The following is a 22847-nucleotide window of genomic DNA, read 5'->3' on the forward strand; positions in this document are numbered from 1 at the left end:
GGAAGAAAATAAAATAAAATAAATAAAACCAGGGAGTCTGGAACACTGACGCTCACCATTAGGCCAAAAAAAAAAAAAAATGTTGCATTGGCGTAACCCGCCCGACCCTAAAAATTCCGCCGACCCTACGTTTTTTTTTTTGTTTTTTTTGCTATCGAAAAATTTTGCCGACCCTATTTTATTGCTATTTTTGTTGTTTTGCTATCGTTTTCAAGTATCTTGTTGATTGCGATCGCGATCGCAAAAACCCGGAAGTGTTTCGGACAGAACCCGCCGACAAAAAGGGTGGTACTCGAGCCGGGGGAGATTTTGGGAGGGATTTATTAGGGAAAAAAAAAAAAAAAAGATCCCGACCGACCTACCCTCTTTTTCAGTGACCCGTAACGCCAATGCAACATTTTTTTTTTTGGCCTTACCTTGATGTGTTTCGACTTATGAGTACCTTACAAGTAACGTGTGTCGATGTGTGTCACCGATCGCGTAACGTGAGTACAACGCGTAACTCATAGGTTAGAAATAAGTTTCGGGTGCGCTAAACATTACCTCGACGTGTTTCGATGAATGAGTAACTTACAAGTAACGTGTGTCGACGTGTGTCAACGATCGCATGACGTGCCTACAACTTATGGCCAACGTTATGCGGAACGTGTGAGTCATACACTGGCATAAGTCTTAAAATTTCAAGCATGGAAAAATTGAGGACAACCAAAAAGTACAACGTTTAAAGCCAGCGTACAACGACGTATGGCAGTGTTTTTCAGCATGCTCTCAATGTTATCAAAACTTACCCATAACGTATTCGACGTGTACCAGCGTTTTAGAGAAATTTTCAAAAAAAATCGGCATAAGCTGGCTAAAACGTCAAGGTGTGACTGGGCCTTAAGCAGTTCGTTCCGTTCTGGGATAACCGAGCGGGTATTAATCGCCAGACCTCGCCGGACCCGATTCTATTCTCGGTATTCAAAAACCAACTAGTATTCCGAAATGCAATACGGCGGTTCAATTTGGGGGAAAAAAGACATGACGAACGGGTTAACATTCACACAAGCACATTTATCTACTACACACGTAAACAGGGATGCAGGTATATACAGGCATGCAATCAATGGGGGAAGGGCACAAGACACGAGAAAGGTAAAGTGCTACGACCGTCTTTGATTTACCATGTACATTTACTTAACAACAGTTCTACTTGAAAGACTCGGCGCCCCAACATTCACTCAAAAGAAAAGCAAAGAAAAGACCCCCTCACAGACAAGGGAGTCAGACTGGGCCCGTGGGCCTTTATAACGTGGGGCTTTGGTGACCGAAAGGGCCCCACGAGATCATTGCAGGTTACTTGCACCCTCGTGGTGCCTTGATGGGGCGAGTCGCGACTTCCCGTCCACACGGCAGCTAGCGTAGCCGCGGTTGAGCTCGGGCCACGCCAAGCGGCAGGCGAGCTCTCTCCGGCTCTCCCCATACACACGCGCAGGTTTGCGCGACACCGCAGCGCTGCGCCTCCAGCCCGCATCTCCTTTGCGACGCCCCGACCTCCACCGACCGACCGCTCCAAGCTCCTGACTCAGACACAAGCCCAGATCTTCACACAGCTCTGGCAGAAACAGCACCGCTCCTTCCGCGGCGTCCAGCGGCAGCAACAACACCAGCATCTCCAGAGAGAGATTCAGCGACGACCGAGAGAGTTTCAACAATGACAGCGAGAGAGCGGCAGCAACGAGAGAGAGAGAGAGAGAGAGAGAGAGAGAGAGAGAGAGAGAGAGAGAGAGATAGAGGGATAGGGATAGGGATGAGAGAGAGAGAGAGAGAGAGAGAGAGAGAGAGAGAGAGAGAGAGAGAGAGAGAGAGAGAGAGAGAGAGAGAAAGAGAGAGAAAGAGAGAAGAAGAGAGAAGAAGAGAGAAGAAGAGAGAAGAAGAGAGAAGAAGAGAGAAGAGGAGAGAAGAGGAGAGAAGAAGAGAGAAGAAGAGAGAAGAAGAGAGAAGAAGAGAGAAGAAGAGAGAAGAAGAGAGAAGAAGAGAGAAGAAGAGAGAAGAAGAGAGAGAAAGAGAAGAGAAGAGAAAAGAAGAGAGAGAAGAGAGAGAGAAAGAGAGAGAGAAAGAGAAAGAGAAAGAGAAAGAGAAAGAGAGAGAGAAAGAGAAAGAGAAAGAGAAAGAGAAAGAGAAAGAGAAAGAGAAAGAGAAAGAGAAAGAGAAAGAGAAAGAGAAAGAGAAAGAGAAAGAGAAAGAGAAAGAGAAAGAGAAAGAGAAAGAGAAAGAGAAAGAGAAAGAGAAAGAGAAAGAGAAAGAGAAAGAGAAAGAGAAAGAGAAAGAGAAAGAGAAAGAGAAAGAGAAAGAGAAAAGAAAGAGAGAGAGAGAGAGAGAGAGAGAGAGAGAGAGAGAGAGAGAGAGAGAGAGAGAGAGAGAGAGAGAGAGAGAGAGAGAGAGAGAGAGAGAGAGAGAGAACGAGAGAGAACGAGTGCTCCGTGCACGCTTTTTATTACCCACGCTCCGCCCCTCCGCTCTCGCCCCGCCCTCCTTCCAGAACATGCGGGAACCTTCTCGAAGGAGGCGTTTTCCCGCCAAATCGGGGATGCTCCCTCGCCGCTGTATTTGTCTTCTTCCACATGCCGGGTGGATTCACCGTGGAGACGCCATTCGTCCGGGGGAGGGAGGAAGGGGGCCACCTGCTTTCCCTCTACGAAGGCCAGGCCTCTGGCAACTGTGTGCCGACGTGGAAACGTGGTGGTGTGGTTCTGAGGGTTATGGTTAAGGTGGTTGTGTGAAGCGGTTGGTCCAAAATAATGAGAGTAAAGAATAACGGCTACCTGAAGATCACAGCCCTGTGACACGAATAATTCCCATTAAACAACGGTGGGAGAATCTAACTGAACACACACTTCGTGATATAACTGAACTAAGGACCTTTATGGTGTTCTGCGAATTTCCACAGCCGTAACACTATATACATATACTAGAAGTAATGCCCGGCGTTGCTCGGGCTAGCAATAAAGCCCGGTGTTGCCCGGGCTTTCTTGCAAATTTCTTGAATAGCTGTTAGAGGTTAGCGGTTAGGGTTAGGGTTGCAGTTAGGGTTAGGGTTCGCGGTTAGGGTTAGGGTTGCAGTTAGGGTTAGGGTTAGGGTTCGGGTTAGGGTTAGGGTTTGCTGTTAAGGTTAGGGTTAGCTGTTAGGGTTAGGGTAGCTAACCCTAACCCTAACATTAACCCAAACCCTAACCCTAACAGCTTGGCATAGCGGAGGTAAACAGCGCCCGGGTCAAAGTGGAAATTTGCGTCTCCCGTAGGCCGAATATTAGTGAATACAAGACTCAACTACTGCATAAGCATTTAGGTTTGAGACTTAATCACTGAGACATGGCTTGAGTTAATGAACTCTTGAAATTATCATCTGGTTCCACCAGAAAACGAGACAATTTAATAAAGGGAGGAGCCTTAGCAGGATACCCTATGTAGAATCGAGTAGATCTGAGAATGAACAATGAAGAGCTTTGGCGGGATACTCTATATAGCTACGTAGAAGAGAGTAGATGCGAGAATGAACAATGGATATTGAAGTAAATCTGTGTACAGACTCACTTTGTAACTGGCAGTCCCTTCAGGAATGAGCTTGACTAAATGTTCGAAAATTGTGAGGCATTATGCAATTACTTGGGCTGCAAGAATAGTCTGGAGGTGGAGGACATGCCTCTGAGATGTGTCGACTGGGTTTGAACCTCGGGGCAGCGATAAGCTGTCACACTGATGATCTGAATGCAAGGCGATTCATCAGTGTGTGTGCCGTCGCTTGGATGGATGTTAGACCAGTGTTCCATCGTCCAGCATTCTTCGGTGGATGTTAAAGATCCCATGGTATCTTTCTTGAAAAGTAGGTGAGCTATCGCAGGCACCCTGGCCAAATCACAAATTCCTGTTCTTATCTTCAGGGGAGGGGGCACTGCACCAGCAGCAAAGTCATAATCCCAGAAAATGATGCAAACCACAGCCACATGCTGCATACAAAAAAGAAGAAGAAGACTGAACACAGTACACTTCAGGAAGAAAAGCTCGTATACATTGATGTTATTACCTCCGCCACCGAAGGTGAAGGAGGTTATGTCTTCACCCGTTTCTGTCTGTTTGTTTGTTTGTTTGTTTGTCTGTGTACAGTATTTCTCAAAACGTTTGGATGGATTTGGATGAAATTTGGTGGACAGGTTGGGTGTGTGACCACAACAAATTGATTTGATTTTGGTGAAGATCAGAATCCGGATCCGACTCCTAGAAGTTTTAAGGTGATTCTTCACCATTGAGAGATGGGGCTCAAAAATGATATAGCACTGAAAAGCACGATATTTCAAAAATGTATTGGGCCCGATATGTTCTCGTTGATCAGGCATTACAAGGCGGAGGTTTGCGCTCTACCGAGTGCCCTTCTAGTTCAAGAATAATCATGCCACAAGTCCAAAACTTATACATAAGACATTAATTTTATTTATATTATGGTTGAGAGATTTTTTATTGAGTTAAACTATTTAAGGCTAATTTATTTCGTGAATAATATTGGCAATTAAAGACATACTTAAGAATATAAGGAAAATGGGACTTTTCCATCCAGAAGGTCTCGTCATCCTTTGAAACACCCTTTAAGGCTGCAGCTGATGGAATCAGTACTGTGAAATTGGCGGAAGATGTAAGCAGGGATTTCAAAGAAGTGTCCTGAGAAAAAGAGATGTGTACAACCCAGTCGGTAATTTAAAGAAACGAATAAATTGTAGAACAAATTATGTGTAAAACTTGTCATGAATCAATCAATGAAAAAAATTATGGAAGGGGTTTCAAAATTGATTGATTTTAAATATATGTATATCTTACAGATATCAGTGCGCTGACATGTCGGAATTCCTCATGAGATGTTAATTCCTGTGAACAGGCACATGACATTCCCTTTTTGCACTCAACCATCAGACTCAAACATTGGACTTCAAGTCACTAATATTGAGCAAACATGAATGTCATTTAATGGTAGGTAATTCACATATCTACCCCCACATGCCCCAACACAATCTTCTTACTTGCAGTTCACTCAACGACATCACTTGAATAAATTACAAATATGATTCTAATCAGGATGTGGTTTCTACCAAGTATATGAATTGAAAGCAGTTTCTAATCAGATTTCACCACATCAGAAAGTAGCTCAGAGGCAATCATCTTTGTCTTGTTCTGAATTTTTTTGTACTACACACTTGCCTGCCTCAGTTGAGAAATATTTTATTCAGAACGAGAATAAGGAGGTAGTTTAATAGAGAGAATGGTTGGGGGATGTTTGGGGAGTTAGGAGAAAATATAAAATAGTTTGGGTTAAGAAATAGGAGTTAAGAGAAGGGAAAGAAAGGGCCGATATACAGATTGGAGGGGAAAGGGGGGGGGGTAAGGGGGGAGGGTGGTGGTCAAAAACCTGGCAATATAATGCAAGTCATGAATTTATGACATTTGTTTGTGTAAAAGGGAGGAAGAGTTATTCTGCCCCCTCTTTACATTCACAAATCACTTTTGGTACTTCAATAACACAATTCAACTAAAAATTTTACAAAATAATATTACGTTTAAGAAGTAAAGAACACATTATTTAATATAGCCCTAAATCTTTTGCCTCACCGTCATCAAGCTCCCAAAGCACACAACGCCGTTGCCACCATAACCTCTTGGACAGGTGCAATGTCGCATGAAGAGCCCTGCACTCTTGCACGTCGCCTGCAACAGAGCATGGTTCACCGTTTGGTTTGTTCATTATTCATGTTTAATTTGTTTGTGCAAAGAGATTTGTGGAAAGAGAAACATGATGGAGCACAATGTACAACAGGGACACAGGCTGGAGGAATCTCATGTTTAAAAGGATCTTTCTTTGCAAATGTATCAGGTTCTTGATAATTACAAATTGATTTAAGATAATAATTCAAATAATTACAAATTAAGATAATTACAAATTCAACAAATGTCAAAGTTGCCCATTATAAGCCAACAAGTGAGCAATTCATTTAAAATTAGAATGTTAGGACCCATTGCTTCCAAAGCAAATAAATAAAAATTAACTTCAAACTCTTTAAATATCGTGCGAATAAATTATTTAAATATCAGCTGCCTTTTTCTTTCTCACCTGTGTTGCAAGTAGAGCGACCTACTTTGTGATGCTTTAAAAGGCGGTGTATAATCGGAAATGCTGTTTGATCGGGTGATACGAATAAAATGGAAAAGCTGAAAAAAGAAGTATTGAACATAGCTAGCGTTTGTAACTGATATGAAAAACAGGATGAATGCCACTCACCATTATTATAAGTGAAGATGAAGGAGGAAGAGTTTTTGTTTTAATGTCAATTGAAACTGGCCCATCTCGCCTTACCTTACTCAACTAATACCATACGGTTTGCAGATTGGGCTTGATTCGTGGTATCCCCGATAGGACAATTGTTGATGGTCAGACGGACGCACGCATGCAGGCAGGCAGGGACAGATGGATGGATGGATGCAGGCACGCCGAGACCGAGCTCCTTTTATATTATAGATTGTTACAAGAAAAGTGCGCTTCAGCCTGAAAGATTGCGAGATTACTGCAAATGTCAACAAAATATTTCTCTTAAAATACCATGATGGTTTCATTAATTGTTTTCCTCCATTTTCCACTTTTGAACAATGATGTCATCTCATGCAAGCACAGGTATTAAAAGGCCTTTCCTTTCACTGAGCTCAGATATATCTCACATTGTACTTAAAAAATATCCCTTTTATATAGAAAGGTGTAAACAATTAGGTCAGTCATCCTCATTAACTTGATTAATGATTCAAGGTAGTGATTAGTTCGCAGTTAGTAGTCAATATTATTCGCATGTTACCATGTCACTTTCTACCCCTTCCAAAACAAAAATGAAATTAATTTCTGCTCGATATTCAACTATCTGCAACAACAAGGCATTGCTTTTGCAAGGGCTGATCAGTAAGTCAATGGCCTGACATAAAAACATTAACTTGAATTCCTCCAACATACTGTCAAATGTAGTCTGGACAATTAACGTGAACAATCAACCCTTCCATCAGTTTTTCAAATTCAAACTTGCGCGACAGATCTGCTCGTTAACTATTGGAAAAAAGTTTGAGGCATAATCCGTGTATGTCACTGCAAACGTATTTCCTTATAAATACATTTAGCTCTTGTAACATTGACATAAATGTATGCTGAATGAATAAAGCTTAGGGCTCAAATAAGATCCATCTTTCCCTTTCACATATCTGTTGTATATGCATCAAATGAACTGGAAGTGAATGTTGATTATTGAGTTAAGTTGTTACACATTTGGCAGCAATAACGTCTGCAAAACTGGAAAAATATTCTAAAAATACATAAAAATAAATCAGCAAATTCCAAACGAAAGAATAAAAATCAGCAAACATTAAAATGTCAAAAATCTTCATTTTCAGTCACATATTCTCACCAGCAAGTGGCAGCCTCCATTGTTTTCCAGACAGAGGTCAATGGGATTACAGTTTATCATCCCGTCTCCTCGATAACCGGTGGAGCACCTGCATTCGCTCTGTGGGGATACAGTGCACAATTCGTTATTAATCTAACCAATCGTGATTGTATTACATCGTTATTTGCACTTTGGGTCACAGAGGCGAATCCAGACCTCGTCCACCGTCTTTCAGAATATAGTTTCCGATGTTCTGTCTTCCAATTGTTCAAATGTCAAATTGCTTCAAAATATTGGCTGATTCATATGAAACAGATAATTCAAATTTAGTTTTGATGAACTATAATTATGATATATTTGAACTAGATGATCACTCCTTGACGTCGCAATGTTTCCAGCTATGCCTCCGTACACATTACATCATTATACATATCGTATCAAGTTTGATTTAAATCCCTGAACCCAGATTCAAAATATTAAAGAATTCTAGCTGCCAGACCACGTATCCGATGAGGTTGAAATTTAAAATATATATTCCCCATGATGACTAGATCATAATTGTGAGATTTCATGTCGATTGATGAAGCGGTTCAAGAGAAAGAATTTTAAAATGATTTTTATTCAATTCAATTCAATATGGCTGCCAGACCATGTGACACTTAATTATTTGTGAACACTCTGGTATCCCCAAGGGTTGGGGAACATGTGGGTGAAGTTTCCCCTTGGCCTGTCAAGCCGTTCTGGAGAAGAAGATTTTTCAACGTATATTCTTCAAAAACATCAGAGCTACTAAACTATGTGACCTATGATGTCATAAGTGGAGAACATTCTGTTCCTCATGGATAGGCGATCTCACCTGTAAAGTTTTGCATCAATCTGTTCAGCCGTTTCGGAGATTTTTGAAGGTTTTTATGTTAAAAAAAAAAAATGGCTGTCAAACCACGTGATCGATGACGTCATCATTTTTTTTTTCTCTGCCCACACAATTTTGCCCAAGATTATCCTCAAAAAAAAATTCATACTGATTGGATGAAGCATTCAACATACACAATTATAGGTCAGGTATAGGAGCATGTGCCAGAGCAGCGCGTCGCTGTGTCCACTTTCCGCTGGTACTCCAGGGGCCTCCGTCTGGCCATCCCCCAGGCAGATGCCTGGCCCATCCCAATCTCCTTGAGATGCCAATCAACCTGCTGCAACCTCGAGACACGTGGTCGGCCCATTGGCCTCCTCCACTCACGAGGCTCCCTCGCTGAGAGAATCCGATGAGCAGGATCAGCGTCAGGAAAACGAGCCACATGTCCATACAGCCGCAGCTGACGCTCAGGGACTACGCAGCTAACAAATCTCATTTGAGTCTCTCTCAGCAACCGCTCGTTGGACACAAAGTCTGACCAACGACAGCCATGGATTCTCTGAAGAGACCTGGTACCAAAGGAATTAAGTCTCTGTCTCACATCCTTGGTCAGAGTCCAAGTCTCACATCCATAGAGCAAGACTGGAAGCACCAAGGACCTGAACTCGGACTTTCGGCCTCCCACACAGGTACCGGCAGCGCCACACACCATTATCCAGTGAATCCATGACTCCCCAGGCTCGACCCAGACGTCTGTTGACCTCTGACTCACAGCCATCATACATAGCCAGACGCATCTGAACCAGACGTCTACACAATTATAATGTCATAACAAAGCCACCTATGACATCATCAAAAAACCTCACTTATTTTGCATGGGGAGTACTTGACATGTGCCAAGTTTCAATTTTTTCCATGAAGTGGTTTCAGAGATACAGAGGTTCAAAAAAAAAACCCATAAAAAGACATCAAAAAAATTTCAAATTCCAAAGCAAAAAACATTCCGACTGGTGTGCCTGATCCAGTAGAACATACCAGGCCAAATAAATGTTTGAATTTATATGTAGATATATATATATATATATATATATATATATATATATATATATATATATATATATATATATATATATATATATATATATATATATATATATATATATATATATATATATATATATATATATATATATATATGTATATATATATATATATATATATGTATATATATATATGTTTATATATATATATATATATATATATATATATATATATATATATATATATATATATATATATATATGTATATGTATATATATATATCTATATGTATATATATATATATGTTTATATATATATATGTATATATATATATATATATATATATATATGTATATATATATATATGTTTATGTATATGTATATATATATATATATATATATATATATGTATATGTATATGTATATGTATATGTATATATATATATATATATATATATATATATATATATATATATATATATATATATATATATATATATATATATATATATATATATTGTTGCGGATTCGCGCCCGCCGGCGTGCGAACGGCCACGTAACTCGAATCGCGGTACGTCGCCCACCGGACGGACAATCCCGTCGTGACCCTCTCGGACTAACGCCGGGAACTAGTCACGGGTGGGCCTTTCAGCCTCACCACGATCGTGCCAATCGTGCCTCACCCGCGTGGGATAGGGTTGCTCGCCAAATTCGACCTACCTAAGTACCCACACGGAGGGTAGACCGGGCGATCGCACCTCGCCGCAGGTCGACTTCGGACACGGGCCACTTTAAGCGACCCGTTCCGTACTATCGGGATAACCAAGCGGTGCTATCGTCGGCCTCGACGGTTCGATTAATTATCGGGCGTTTTAGCCCACGACCAACCCTTTACGTGAAGTAAGATGGAGATTCAATAAAGGAAAAGACGAAGCGAAACGGGAAAACAGTTCAACATAAAGCACATTTATTTCGCGATGAACGGAAAGCACACATATACAATTACATCAAAAGCAAATAGTAAAAGAAGAAGAAGAAACACACAATAATGCACAAAAAGCAAATGTAAAAGCAAAAGACAATGCAGAGCTAACCGACTACCGAGCACACGGCAACACTTATACAGTTTTACTTCACAGACGGCACCGACAACACATATACTCAAAGCAAAAGAAAAAGGGACCACCCTCCACTATGAGGGGGCAGATGGCCTGGGGCCGAGACCGCGTCGGGCCTACCCGTCTGGTGATGAGCCGCAAAATGGCGCTGGCGCCCCGACTCCGCGGGCCTCGCTGGGACTGCCTGGTATGGGGTGGGAACGGGGCCCCCTTCTCGCACTATCTCAGCGCGGGGGGAAACAGGAGGGGGTTGTTGATGCTCGGGGGAAGGAGGATATCTCCCTGTCTCGGGTCCCGCGACGAGCGTCTTCTCCACGACCTCGGTCGCGTTGCCGGCCTCTCCCCTCCGCAGCTCCCCGACTCTGACACGAGCACCCCCTCGACCATCTTCGCCGCCGCCACCTCTCCAACTCTCCACAGCTCCGCCCAACCGCCTTCTCCGACTCCTCTCCTGACTGGCTCTTACCAATTCCACCGACTCCACTTGACTGACTACTACTCCCTCTTCTTCCCAACTCCACCGACTGCTCTTCCCAACTCAACTGCCTTCTTGGCGAGCGAACGCAGCCCTTTATAGCCCCCGGGGCCTCGCTCCTTCGCCTTCGACCCTTTACCTTCGACCCTTCACCTCTGGCTGGCTCCCCATTGGACCGAGGAAAAGTGGGCGTGAATGCTTTTTGATCCATGAATTTGCATATAGCGATATTACTCCAACGCACCTGGGGGCGGGGCCAAATCGCCCCACGCTCGCCGATAGGACGGAACAGAAGTGGGCGTGAGTCGTTTTTGATCCGTTTTCTTCGGAAAGGTTGTGATGTTTCTGCACACGCTGCTCGGTGCGCGCCCTGCATGAGTTCAGTATCGGTGCCCACAAGCGGCGCGGAAATGGCGGTGATGCGATGGTTGCGAGAGCGAGATGTGACGGTAAAGGTCGTGGCTGTTGGCGTTGTTGTTGTTGTGAAGCGGCGTTGCGGCTGGTGGTTGTTGTGTGATGGCTGTTGAGACGTGGTTGGTGGTGGTAGTAATGGCGGCTGGTCCAAAATAAAGATAGTAAAAGAAAAACGGCTATCTAGAAGGGTCGCAGCCCGCATGAATGACATTTATTCCCTCTAAACAACGGGTTTGGGCCTAACTACACATATACTTACAGAGATATCTCACCTAAGGGACCTGAATGGTGGTTTGCGAATTTCGTCAACCACAACAATATAAATATATATATATATATATATATATATATATATATATATATATATATATATATATATATATATATATATATATATATATATATATATATATATATTTGCGAATTCGCGCCCGCCGACGTGCGAACGGCCACGTGACTCGAATCGCGGCACGTCGCCCACCGGACGGACAATTCTGTCATGACCCTCTCGGACTAATTCCGGGAGCTAGTCACGGGTGGGCCTTTTGGCCTCACCACGATCGTGCCAATCGGCCACCCGCGTGGGATAGGGTTGTTCGCCAAACTCGACTTACCTAAGTACCCACGCGGAGGGTAGACCGGGCGATCGCACCTCGCCGCAGGTCGACTCCGGACACGGGCCGCTTAAGCGATCCGTTCCGTACTATCGGGATAACCGAGCGGTGTTATCGGCGGCCTCGACGGTTCCGATTAATTATCGGGCGTATTAAGCCTACTACCAACCCTTTACGTGAAGCAAGATGGAGATTCAATTAAAGAAAAGACGAAGCGAAACGGGAAAACAGTTCAACATGATGCACATTTATTACGCGGCACACGGAAAGCACACATATACAATTAAAACAATTATGCACAAAAAGCAAATGTAACAAAAGAAACAATGACACAGAGATACTACCGAATAAGACCGACACACGGCAACACTTAACAGTTTTACTTCACAGACGGCGCCGACACACATTTACTCAAAAGCAAAAGAAAAGGCCACCCTCAAAGACAAGGGGGCAGACGGGGCCTGTAGGCCAATATTTGCGCGGGACCTGAAGGAGCGGTCAGGTCCGCGAGACCGGGTGGGTCCTACCCGCGTCTTCGTGATGAGCCGCAAATGTGGCAGCACTGCGGTGCCCCGACTTCGTGCTCCTTCGCGGGTTTCGTTGGCACCGCTTGGAGTGGGGTGGGAACGGGGCCCCCTTTTCGCACTATCTCAGCGCGGGGTAAAGGGGGAATTGTTGATACTCTGGGGAAAGAGTATAGCTGGCTTGCTTGCGTCCCGTGACGAGCGATTCCACCGCGACCTCGTCGCCGATCGCCGTCTTCCTTGCCTTGGACCCGAGCTCCTCGGACTCTTCCCCCAATTCTCCTCAGCCGACTGCAGAAAACCACCGGGATGCCCTCGCCTCCCGACTCCACTCCGCTCTTCCAAAATGACTCTGCCTCGCAACAACAACTCTGGCGCAACAACTCTTCTTTCTCTCTGCCCCAAAACTCTCTTCGCTTTTCTGCCACTCTCCGCTCTTCCAACCTGACTCTGCCCAGATTCGCCTTGTGCTCGGCACTTTATAGGCCGGCAGGAGAACCCATATGCAAATTTCCGGATCAGGACGAGCTCGGGGGCGGAGCCACGCTCGCCCATTGGATGGAGAAAAAGGGGCGTGAATCTCCCCTGATCCTAGAATTTGCATATCTCGATTCCACACAGACGCGCCTGGAGGCGGGGCCAAGCCGCCCCGTGCTTGCTGATTGGACGGATCAGAAGTGGGCGTGTAGCATTCCTGATCCGAATTCTCCTCGGAAAGGCCGCATTTTGCACTTGCGGCTTGGCGCGTATCTTGTACGAGCCCAGGACAGACCGACGCTCGGTACTCACAGGTGGTGCGGGAATTGCCGCAGAAGGAGAGAGGTGAAGGTGGTGGAGGGTTTATGGTGGTGGTTTATTGGTCATGGTGCGTTTGGGAATGGCATGATGCGATGATGTGGGAGCGAGTTGTGAAGGTAAAGGTCGTGGCTGTTGGCGTTGTGGTTGTTGTGAAGCGGCGTTGTGGTTGGTGGTTGTTGTGTGATGGTGGTTGGTTCAAAATAAAGATAGAACAGAAAACGGCTATCTCAAAGCGTCGCAGCCCGAATGAATCACATTTATTCCCTCTAAACAACGGGTTTGGGGCTAACTACACATGTACTTTCAGAGATATCTCACCTGAGGGACCTGAATGGTGGTTTGCGAATTTCCACAACCATAACAATATATATATATATATATATATATATATATATATATATATATATATATATATATATATATATATATATATATATATATATATATATAAAATAAATATATATATATATATATATAAAATAAATAAATATATATATATAAATATATATATATATATATATATATATATATATATATATATATATATATATATATATATACATACATACATATATGGATGGCAGGCTTGGGATCCGAGTATCCTGAGTTCAAATCCCGCTCAGCTGTTGAATTAATACCAGGTGGGGTTAACTCTGCCTGTGATCCTTCCAAGGTCAGCAAAATGAGTACCAGCTTGCTGGTATCCTGTGTCGGAGTGGCGACCCGTCCAGGATTGTGCCCAATAGCCAAGGAGACTGCTTAGGCAGCACCAACGCTCTGCATAGAGTATGGGCCCAATGGATGCATGGATGGATATATATTTGGCCCCATCTCAATGGTGAAGAATTACTTTAAAAATTAAAAATTTCTCATATCCAGATCCGGACCTGCATCTTCACCAAAATCTAATCAGTTCGTCCTTGTCACACACCCAACCTGCCCACAACTTTTTGAGATATCCTGCACACCAATAAACAAACAAACAAATGAACAAACAGGGGTGAAAACATTACCATTGTCCAGTGTCCGCCTTCGGTGGGCAGAGGTTCTCATCACATTTCTCCATCGTTTTACACTTCAGCATCATCATTAACTTGATTTGATGTTCATGATTTCAAAGTTTAGAATTATTCTGTTGTGGAAATGTTCATGGATAAGATTTGGGACTCAGACAAGAGTCTCGTCGTGAATGTGAATGAGGTTCATCATGAATTTGCAAAGACTAAAGGGAACAAGGCTACTGGCCCAGATGGTATTTTGAATAAGAGTTGAACTGAAAGAGTTTCATGTCAACAATTGCATTTTGATTCTTTTATTCTTTTTTTATCAGTCCTTGGTTCAAATTATTCTTTCTTTCAATTGAATATGGACATTTGGTGAATTGTCGAAAGCAAATGTGAAGAAAATGGAAAGACCCATGAAGATCGCCCAGCACGTGATATGAACAGATCTTCCGTCAATTTGTACCTTGTATGAGAAGCGTGCTGTGTTGAAACTCCACAAAATAATGCAAGACCCATCACACCCACTTTACCGTTGTTCTTGTTACTTACGAAATCTTTAGATTTCGTAAGTATATTGATGACTTCCGTCCTCTGTTTGTGTGTTTGTTTGTTTGTGTGTGTGTTTGTTTGTAGGCACAATAACTCGAGAAGGGAAGAAGCTACAAATATCAAAATACACCACGTGATTCAGGAGGGTGATGGCTAGCGCCGATTAGATCTTGGTCAAAATCGGTCAAAGGTCAAGGTCACAGTGAGGTCAAACATAATTCCGTAAATTCATGTGGAGAAATGGAGTATTTTTGCTTCGGTCGACGTTACGAGTTCGTTTTAACTTCGATTTCAATTTTGTCTTCGGTTTTTGCGATCGCTTAGGACGCTTAACACTCACTTGTCGAAATTCTGGTAAAAATCGGATGTTTTGGAGACGGTGCGCTGACGGTGTTTTTGATAAAGATGGTGTTTAAAAGTCATTTTTTATCCCAATAAAGGTTATCGTCGCATGCCTGACTCGCTAAGCCATCGGATTATGTAAAGATTGTTGGTGGATGGCTGAATATTACGGTTTTTTGACTTTGATAAAATAATATTAAATAATTGCGTGGAGAAATGGAGATTTTTGCTTCGGTCGACGTTACGATTTTGATGGTTTGGTACAGAATCATCGTAGAAACTTCTGGTTTGCGTCGCTACCTTCTCCAGAGACAGCTTTTATTAGACAAGGTCAGAGGTCAAGTTGACGATTTCGTAAGTACCAGTCTATGACTGCTTGTTTTAATTGTTCAGGCAATTACCTTTGTGTTTCACTTACCTCTCTTTGCCACTGCAGACTATCTTTTGTACCAAATTCAATTCACATGTTTAATACAAGTGTGGAAAGGGTGGGATACATCCCCCTTCTTTGAATTGAAGTGAATTTGAATTGTATTGAATTGAATGGAAGGATGGCGAATATTGAATTGAATTCCATGTTTTGATGTGGACAACAATAAAGAATGTCCAATATCCAATTAATGGTGCATGAGAAACAACAAAAGGCTTGTGGTGCAAGATAACCGGCACAACTCAGCTGAAACACCATGACTTGTCGAAATTAAACCCCGCAATACCAAAATCAGTACAAAAGAGGTTGGTCAAAGATTGGTCAAATTGGTCAAAACCTGGGACTAAGGTTGACTAAGACTGGATATAACCCACAGTATTCAAACCCGCGATATTTAAGGGGTCACTGTACATGAAGTCAAGGCTCGTGGAAGAGCATGAACAGACCGGGTCAGGGCATAACAGAACAGAATGAACAGGAGAATGAGGGAGGGGTGAGGCATCAAGAGGAGGGTTGAGAGATCAAAAAGATGGAGACTTGGACGAATGAGGGGTAGGAGGTAGGGGAGGATGCACAGGATAGACAGAATGGACACAGAGGGAAACTCAGGAAGGAAAAATGAAGTTTTGAATGATGTGAGCTGGGAGGAAGCTTTGAGGGGTTGGGTTTAATGTCAGGATGTGGGTAATGACAAAACATCCCAGCCATCTGACAGTGGGGGATACACCACGATAGTGTTTGATTGGTTCTGTTTCACAAACTGTTGCTCTCTAAGTGAATTCTAGTTTGCTTGATTAGTGGTATCCCGGATAGGACAATTGTCTGTGAGCAGGATATCTGAAAATGTTATGGACAGATTCGGACAAAACCTGGTGGACAGATTGGGTGTGTGCCAAGGATCAATTATATAAATTTTCGTGAATATCCGGATGTTGCAATTATTTCAGTGATTCTTCACCATTGAGTGATAGGCCAAAAATGATATATAGCACGATATCTCAAAACGTTAACAATGGATTCGGACGAAACTTGGTGGATGAGTTGGGTAGGTGACAATAACAAGCTGTTTAGATTTTAATGAAGCTCCGGATCCAGATCTGGCCTATCAGTGGGATACAACATGTAAACTGTTTAGCCTGGCCAAGGTATGTGCTCTACCAAATGCATAATGGTTAGAGCGTCTGCTCTGAGTCTGGGGAACTTGAAACAGTACATGCTTTTTCCTTGCTTCCTTGCTTGATGCTCAGAAATTAAAACAACAGAGCACAGAAAAAACAATGCTGGGAAGGCATTGGCAAGCCATCCAGTATAAACCTTGCCAACAAACTTTAGTACATCGTGGGTGATGAAGGTTGTGGTCAAGTTTCATTGGAATTGTGTGTGTAGTTTCTGAAAAGAAAGAAAATACCTCTGTTGTGTGGATGGGGGGGGGAGGGCACCCCCCCCATAAACCCCCTCAGACCTTGATTTTTTTTAATGCCGTGAACAAACTTTGGTACATCATGGGTGATGAAGGTTGTGGTCAAGCTTCATTGGAATTGCATGTGTAGTTTCTGAGAAGAAAGCAAGTACCTATTTTGGGGGCAACTCTCTGCCGATCCCCTTCGGGCATGATATTTTTAATGCTGTGAACAAACTTTGGTAAATACTGGGTGATAAAGATTGTGGTCAAGTTTCATCAAAATTGTGTGTGTAGTTTTAGAGAAGTTGCAAGTGTTTGTGGATGGATGGATGGATGGATGGATGAGGTACCATACCATAAGCTCCCTGGAACTACAGTGCATTCCAGGTGTGCTAACAACAAACAAATCCAAAAGATATTTTACACACAAAAAACAAAAAAAACCTCGATCCAATCTGAAAACGCTGATAATGATAACTCTACTGCCCCAGCCAATCAACATTGCATTTGCCAAGGAGTGTCATTGGGCACATTTGCAATGCTTACGGTGTTAGACGTGGGAGAAGGAAGGATTTGATGGGTGAGGAGCAGTACAAAGTATAGTGGTCAAAAAAGATGGACATATGGAGGGATTAAGCAAAAGATTGACATCCTAGCGTTGCTATTAAGTCGATAACCTCAGTTTCGTCCTTCTTTTTGAATACAAACTTTTAGATTTCTTGGTAATTGAAAGAAAGCCTCACCTGTCCTGGTCCTATGTAAATGCAAGATGCATTGGGATGACAATTTCCCTTGTCTGGCATCTGGCAGTTATCGATGGGATAGCATTCCCTGCCATCCCCGGTCCAGCCTTTGATACATGTGCATAGCGCTTGCCCATTGCCACTCGAAAAGCAGTCTGCCTGTTACATACCAAGGGTGAACACACACAAAAACAAGAAATGTTAATTAGGAGCCAATATCTAGGGGCAAATGAAGATCAGCACATAAAATATAAAGTGTTTCCTTATAACCTTTTGTTTTTTTTAATTTATGTCACATCTAAAGAGCAGGAATACCTTTTTTTGATGATGAATTTTGATTTGCCCCTGAGGTTTAAATTTGTATGTCATGTTTGTCATCATCAGCGAATATCTAATATAAAAATGACCGTTTTTACAGCCATTTTTCCCTGCTGTGCAGGGGTAGGGCTTTTTCTTGAGGCAATGTTTTATGGCCGGATGCCCTTCCTGACGCCAACCCTGGTCGCCTCTTACGACACACAGGGATATGGTACACCTATTCTAACCGGGGCATACACCGGGACCAGTACTCTGGGACTCATTTCGCCGACCTCGGAAGGATGACAGTCTGAGTCAACCCCCTGGTGTTAATTCAGCAGCCAACGGGGCTTGAACTCAGAACCCTGGGATCCCAAGGCACCACACGAACCATGAAGCAAACACCAGGCTTCTGCGAATATCTAATATATAAAGCTCTTTCCAACAACTGACTCACGGAATGACTGACTGACTCACGGAATGACTGACTGACTCACTGACTGATATTAATGATCGGTACCTTCCTGGTGAAGTAGAAAGCTGAAATTTTTCATGCCAATGGGCAACGAAGCCGGTAGACCAGAAAAAAAAATCACAGAATCATTGGAAAGCATCCATAAATGAAAATATAAATAAATGGGGGGAAAAAATAAAAATAAATAAATGAAAAATCAAATGCAGTTGAGCAACCCGAGACAATGAGAAAACACGGTTTGTATGCTTACCAATGTGTAAGCACACCCCACAATACCTCGAGCACCAGCATGTTACCGGAAATGAGCGGTCGTATCGAAATAAAAACCAGACATGCTGAGATTCAGTCTATTGTGCCTGAGGAAGCAAGCTGTGAAGCTGATGAAACGTTGTCTGAGACCGGGTCTGCTCTCACTTTTTTGCTCAAATTAGCGGAGTCGATCAAGTTTTTACTTTTCGTTTGAAGCGCCTTCTTCTTTAATATATATATATATATATATATATATATATATATATATATATATATATATATATATATATATATATATATATATATATATATATATTGTTGTGGATCTCTGCCCTCCGGCGTGCGAGCGACCGTGTTTAACCAAAAGCGGCCGCTGCGCCCACCGAACGGACAATCCAGTCGCAGCTTTCCGGATCAACGCCAAAAACCAACCACGGGTGTGTTTTCCACCACACCACAACCTTGTCCGTACTCTACCTGCGCTACAGGGTCCGATCGCCAAATCTTCGATTTACCTAATTAATCGCGCGGGTAGATTACGGAGAGATTGTACCTCAACGAGGCCCGCTTGGAAACGAGCCGCTTAAGCAGCTCGCGGAGTTTTGGGATAACCGAGCGGGGTGTTATCGCGAGGCTCCGTTGGACCCGATTCTATTATTGGCGATTTAACAACCAACTATATTCCGAGTGCAATATGGCAGTTCGATCAAGGGAAAGGACGCAACGAATGGGTGACATTTAAACAAGCACATTTATTTCACAACCAAACATGCACATATACGATCAAAGATGCGGTTATGCAGTCATGTATGCAAACAATGCACGTATTCAATCATGCAATGAATGGGGGTAGGGACAAGACGCGAGCAAGACAAAGAGCTACCACCGTCTACTTATTATGTACACACTTGTACAGTTCTACTTACGGACATGGCGCCACAACATTCACGCAAAGAAACAAAGGAAAAACCCCAGGACAGACGAGGGGTAGACTGGACCTCTTGGGGTCTTTATAAACACGGAGCTGTGTAGACCGCAAAGGCTCCGAGAGACCGGGCTGGCTACCTTCACCCTCGTGGTGACTTGCTTGGGCGACCCTCGACGTCCCCTCTCCAACAACCCACGGTAAGGCACGGTACGGCAGGCCGCGCGCCTTAGCTCTTCTGCGCTCCTCTCTCTCCAGCTCCCTACCGCGGCTCCATACACTGCCCACAACTCCGACACGACACTCTCTCCTCTCCACCACACACCTCACAACCTCCAGCAGCCGACCGAGAAACTTTGCGTTCAGCACACCCTTTTATTTCCACGGCGCCTCGCCCCTCCCTTTCGCCACCCTCTTCCAGCACGCGCGCGAAGCTTCCAGAAGCAGTGCATTTTCCTCGCCGAATCGGAGCCTTTTCCATTCTTTTTCTTTCTCCGGGCATCTTTTCCGCACGTGTATGTCGTTGGGGGGAGGGGTGAGGCTGTCGTCCGTTCTCCCCTGATGAATGCCAGGCTTCTCGCAACAGTGCTGAGGTGGAAATGAGGTGGTGGTGTGGTTGGCGTTATGGTGGCGTGGCTGGCGTTTTGTGGTGGTCTTGATGGTGGTGTAGCTGGCGTTTGTGGTGGTCGTGAGGGTGGTGTGGCTGGCGTTTGTGGTGGTCGTGAGGGTGGTGTGGTTGGGCGGTGGTGGTTAAGGTGGTTGTTGTGAAGGCAGATGTTCGTTGTCTGTGGGGATGTTGGCGGTTGACGAGGTTGTTGTGCTGATCGTGGTTGGTGGCGCTTTGTGGTGGTAGTAATGGCGGTTGGTCCAAAATAACGAGAGCAAAAGAATAATGGCTACCTCAAAGATCACAGCCCTGATCACACGAAGAATAATTTCCACTAAACATCGGTGGGGAAATCTATCTGAACACAGACTTATCGACATAACTGCTTTAAGGACCTATATGGTGCTCTGTGAATTTCCACAGCTGTAACACTACCCTCTCCCCTTTTTACAGACTCGTCCTGAGTGGTCGAATTTTCGTGTGCCTTCATGTGTAAGTTCTCCCCGAGTACATTTTCCTTCGGATCCCTGAGTGCGACATTTAGTGTATTTGTGTCCCAAAAATAAATAACCTAAGGCATGAGTAACTAACTAAACAAACTCGCTCATGCAGATGACTTAAATAAATTGCCGGCGCTATGACACATGCAGGGGAAGCAACTCATTTACAATTTACCTTAATCTTAACTTATTCATTGTACACTAAACCATGGCCCAGGACTGATGGACTCTGTGTGGAAAAAGGCACATAGCAATGTCAGCAGTATTCTGAGGGTGAGTGCCCCCGCAGCTGAAGGTCGGATGTCTACGGGGCCTGTTCAGAAGGCCCTGTTGTCTGTCACTGAACCTTTTTATGTCTTCAGCTGCTGCAGGCAACTCACCCCAACCCGGCGGCTATGAGCCATCCACCAGGCCATTTTTGAAGCAGGGAGCCAGGCTGCTCACACGCAGTATTTGGCTCATGAAACAAATGCAGGTGACAGGGAATGTGGCCGGCTGCACCAATGCAGTCCGAGGCCTCCCCCTTGAAATGAGCACAGTGAACACAAACGGTGCACGGGTGCACAAATGCAGTCTCCGTGTGCGGCTGCCTACAGGGCAGTCCCTGCAGAACACTGGATGGTACTGATGCAAGCAAACACAAGCAAATGAGCGGTGCACGGGCTGCTCAATGCAGTCCCGTGGTGCAGATGGATGGATGGATGGAACACACGGTGTATGAGCTGCTTAATGCAGCCCCGTGATGCGGCTGCCTACAGGGCAGTCCATGCAGCTCGCGCGATGATCCTGGCGCACATGGTGATGGAGAAATGGGGCAAATGCAAACAAGGGCTAGCAGGCATGGGGTCAAGGCAAAGGCAGGCAGACAAGGCATGGCAAGGCCGGCACAGGCCGTTGTAGCAAAAACAGGCCAGCAGGTGAAGCTGACCGGCACAGGCATTGTAGCAAGGAGGTTCGTGGAGGGAGTGCGGTGGTGTTGGCCACTCGGAAGGTGGGCTCAGACCTACCCTACTGTCTCCCTCCCAACCTATCACCTTTGCCTGTCTGTCCATACCCACCCCCTTAGTTTGCCAAAAATGCAAATTTAGCCCCAACTTATTTTTTTGGTTTTATTTTATTTTTATTCCCCCTTTTATAAATCGTCACCCTAACCCCCTTTATAGTCTCTGTCCGGCTAACCTATCCTGTCCAAGCCTACTCCCAATCCCTATGTTCCCTTCCTGGAGGGGAATAAGGGAGAGCTTGTGTCCTGTGTCAAGGCCCAATCAAGCCTCAGAATGGCCTCTTCATATTTCAGCAATCTATTTCACCACGGTGAGTCCAGCGGCCCACAACGAGCGAAGGGATGGATGGTGCGGAGGGGTACACTTCCTAATTACCCAAATATTTATTAACCTGAAACTACCCCGGAGCTTTCCAAAAGCGCCTGTCGCTTAATCTACTGGTTCTACCAACCAAGATTCCCGTCGCCTGTGTTGATGCCCTCACAAATTTGGGCCTTGCACTCGAATTTTCCCTCATGCCCTCGCACGGGTTCGTGGCTGGGACGCGTGGCTCCCTTGGCAGGAACTACACTCTGCTGATTCTCCAACTATGGCACCCCCGGGCCCTGCAACTGTCTCTGAGCCTACCAGCTCCCTAAAAACTGGGGAGTGCCCTCCATGGCTACTACCCCTCGATGCCCACGTGGCGTGTTGGTGCCCGGGTCCCCTTCCGAGGGTCGCCCGTGCCCAGTACACTGCCCCCCGTGGCATTCTGGCGCTACGGGTCCCGCATCATGCAAGCCCACCCATGCCCACTACACTATCCCGGCCCCCCCATGGGGCCTTGGCCTACTGCGGCCGACTAGCTCGGTACCCAGGGTACCCACTAAGCGATACTCACCATTCGCAGCCACGCTCCCAGCCCGTCAATAGGGCTCCTGCACCCCTCCAAACGGGTTTTGAGCCTACGTTCCCACCAACAAAAAAACGACCACCATTTTGTAAATTTAACTAACCCACAAACTGACTTTATTCTGACCCCGGGGTCCCTTGGGTGGG

General features: G+C 44.4%; 1 protein-coding gene across 1 annotated transcript in view; it reads right to left on the reverse strand.

Moving 5' to 3' along the window:
* The window catches only part of STAB2 (stabilin 2), a 426796-nt gene that overhangs the window by 224158 nt on the left and 179791 nt on the right, over positions 1 to 22847 (reverse strand). Inside the window, exons 25-29 of the mRNA XM_085899123.1 lie at positions 17753 to 17911; positions 7464 to 7562; positions 5635 to 5730; positions 4849 to 4896; positions 4556 to 4692 (exon numbers count right to left, since the gene is read on the reverse strand). Of these exons, the coding sequence (XP_085755249.1) occupies positions 4556 to 4692; positions 4849 to 4896; positions 5635 to 5730; positions 7464 to 7562; positions 17753 to 17911 (539 nt within the window). The remainder of the gene's footprint in view (positions 1 to 4555; positions 4693 to 4848; positions 4897 to 5634; positions 5731 to 7463; positions 7563 to 17752; positions 17912 to 22847) is intronic.

The sequence above is a fragment of the Eptatretus burgeri genome, chromosome 10 (assembly GCF_056783735.1).
Source record: "Eptatretus burgeri isolate ZD-2024b chromosome 10, Ebu_testis_v1, whole genome shotgun sequence".
NCBI classification, from domain to species: Eukaryota; Metazoa; Chordata; class Myxini; order Myxiniformes; family Myxinidae; genus Eptatretus; species Eptatretus burgeri.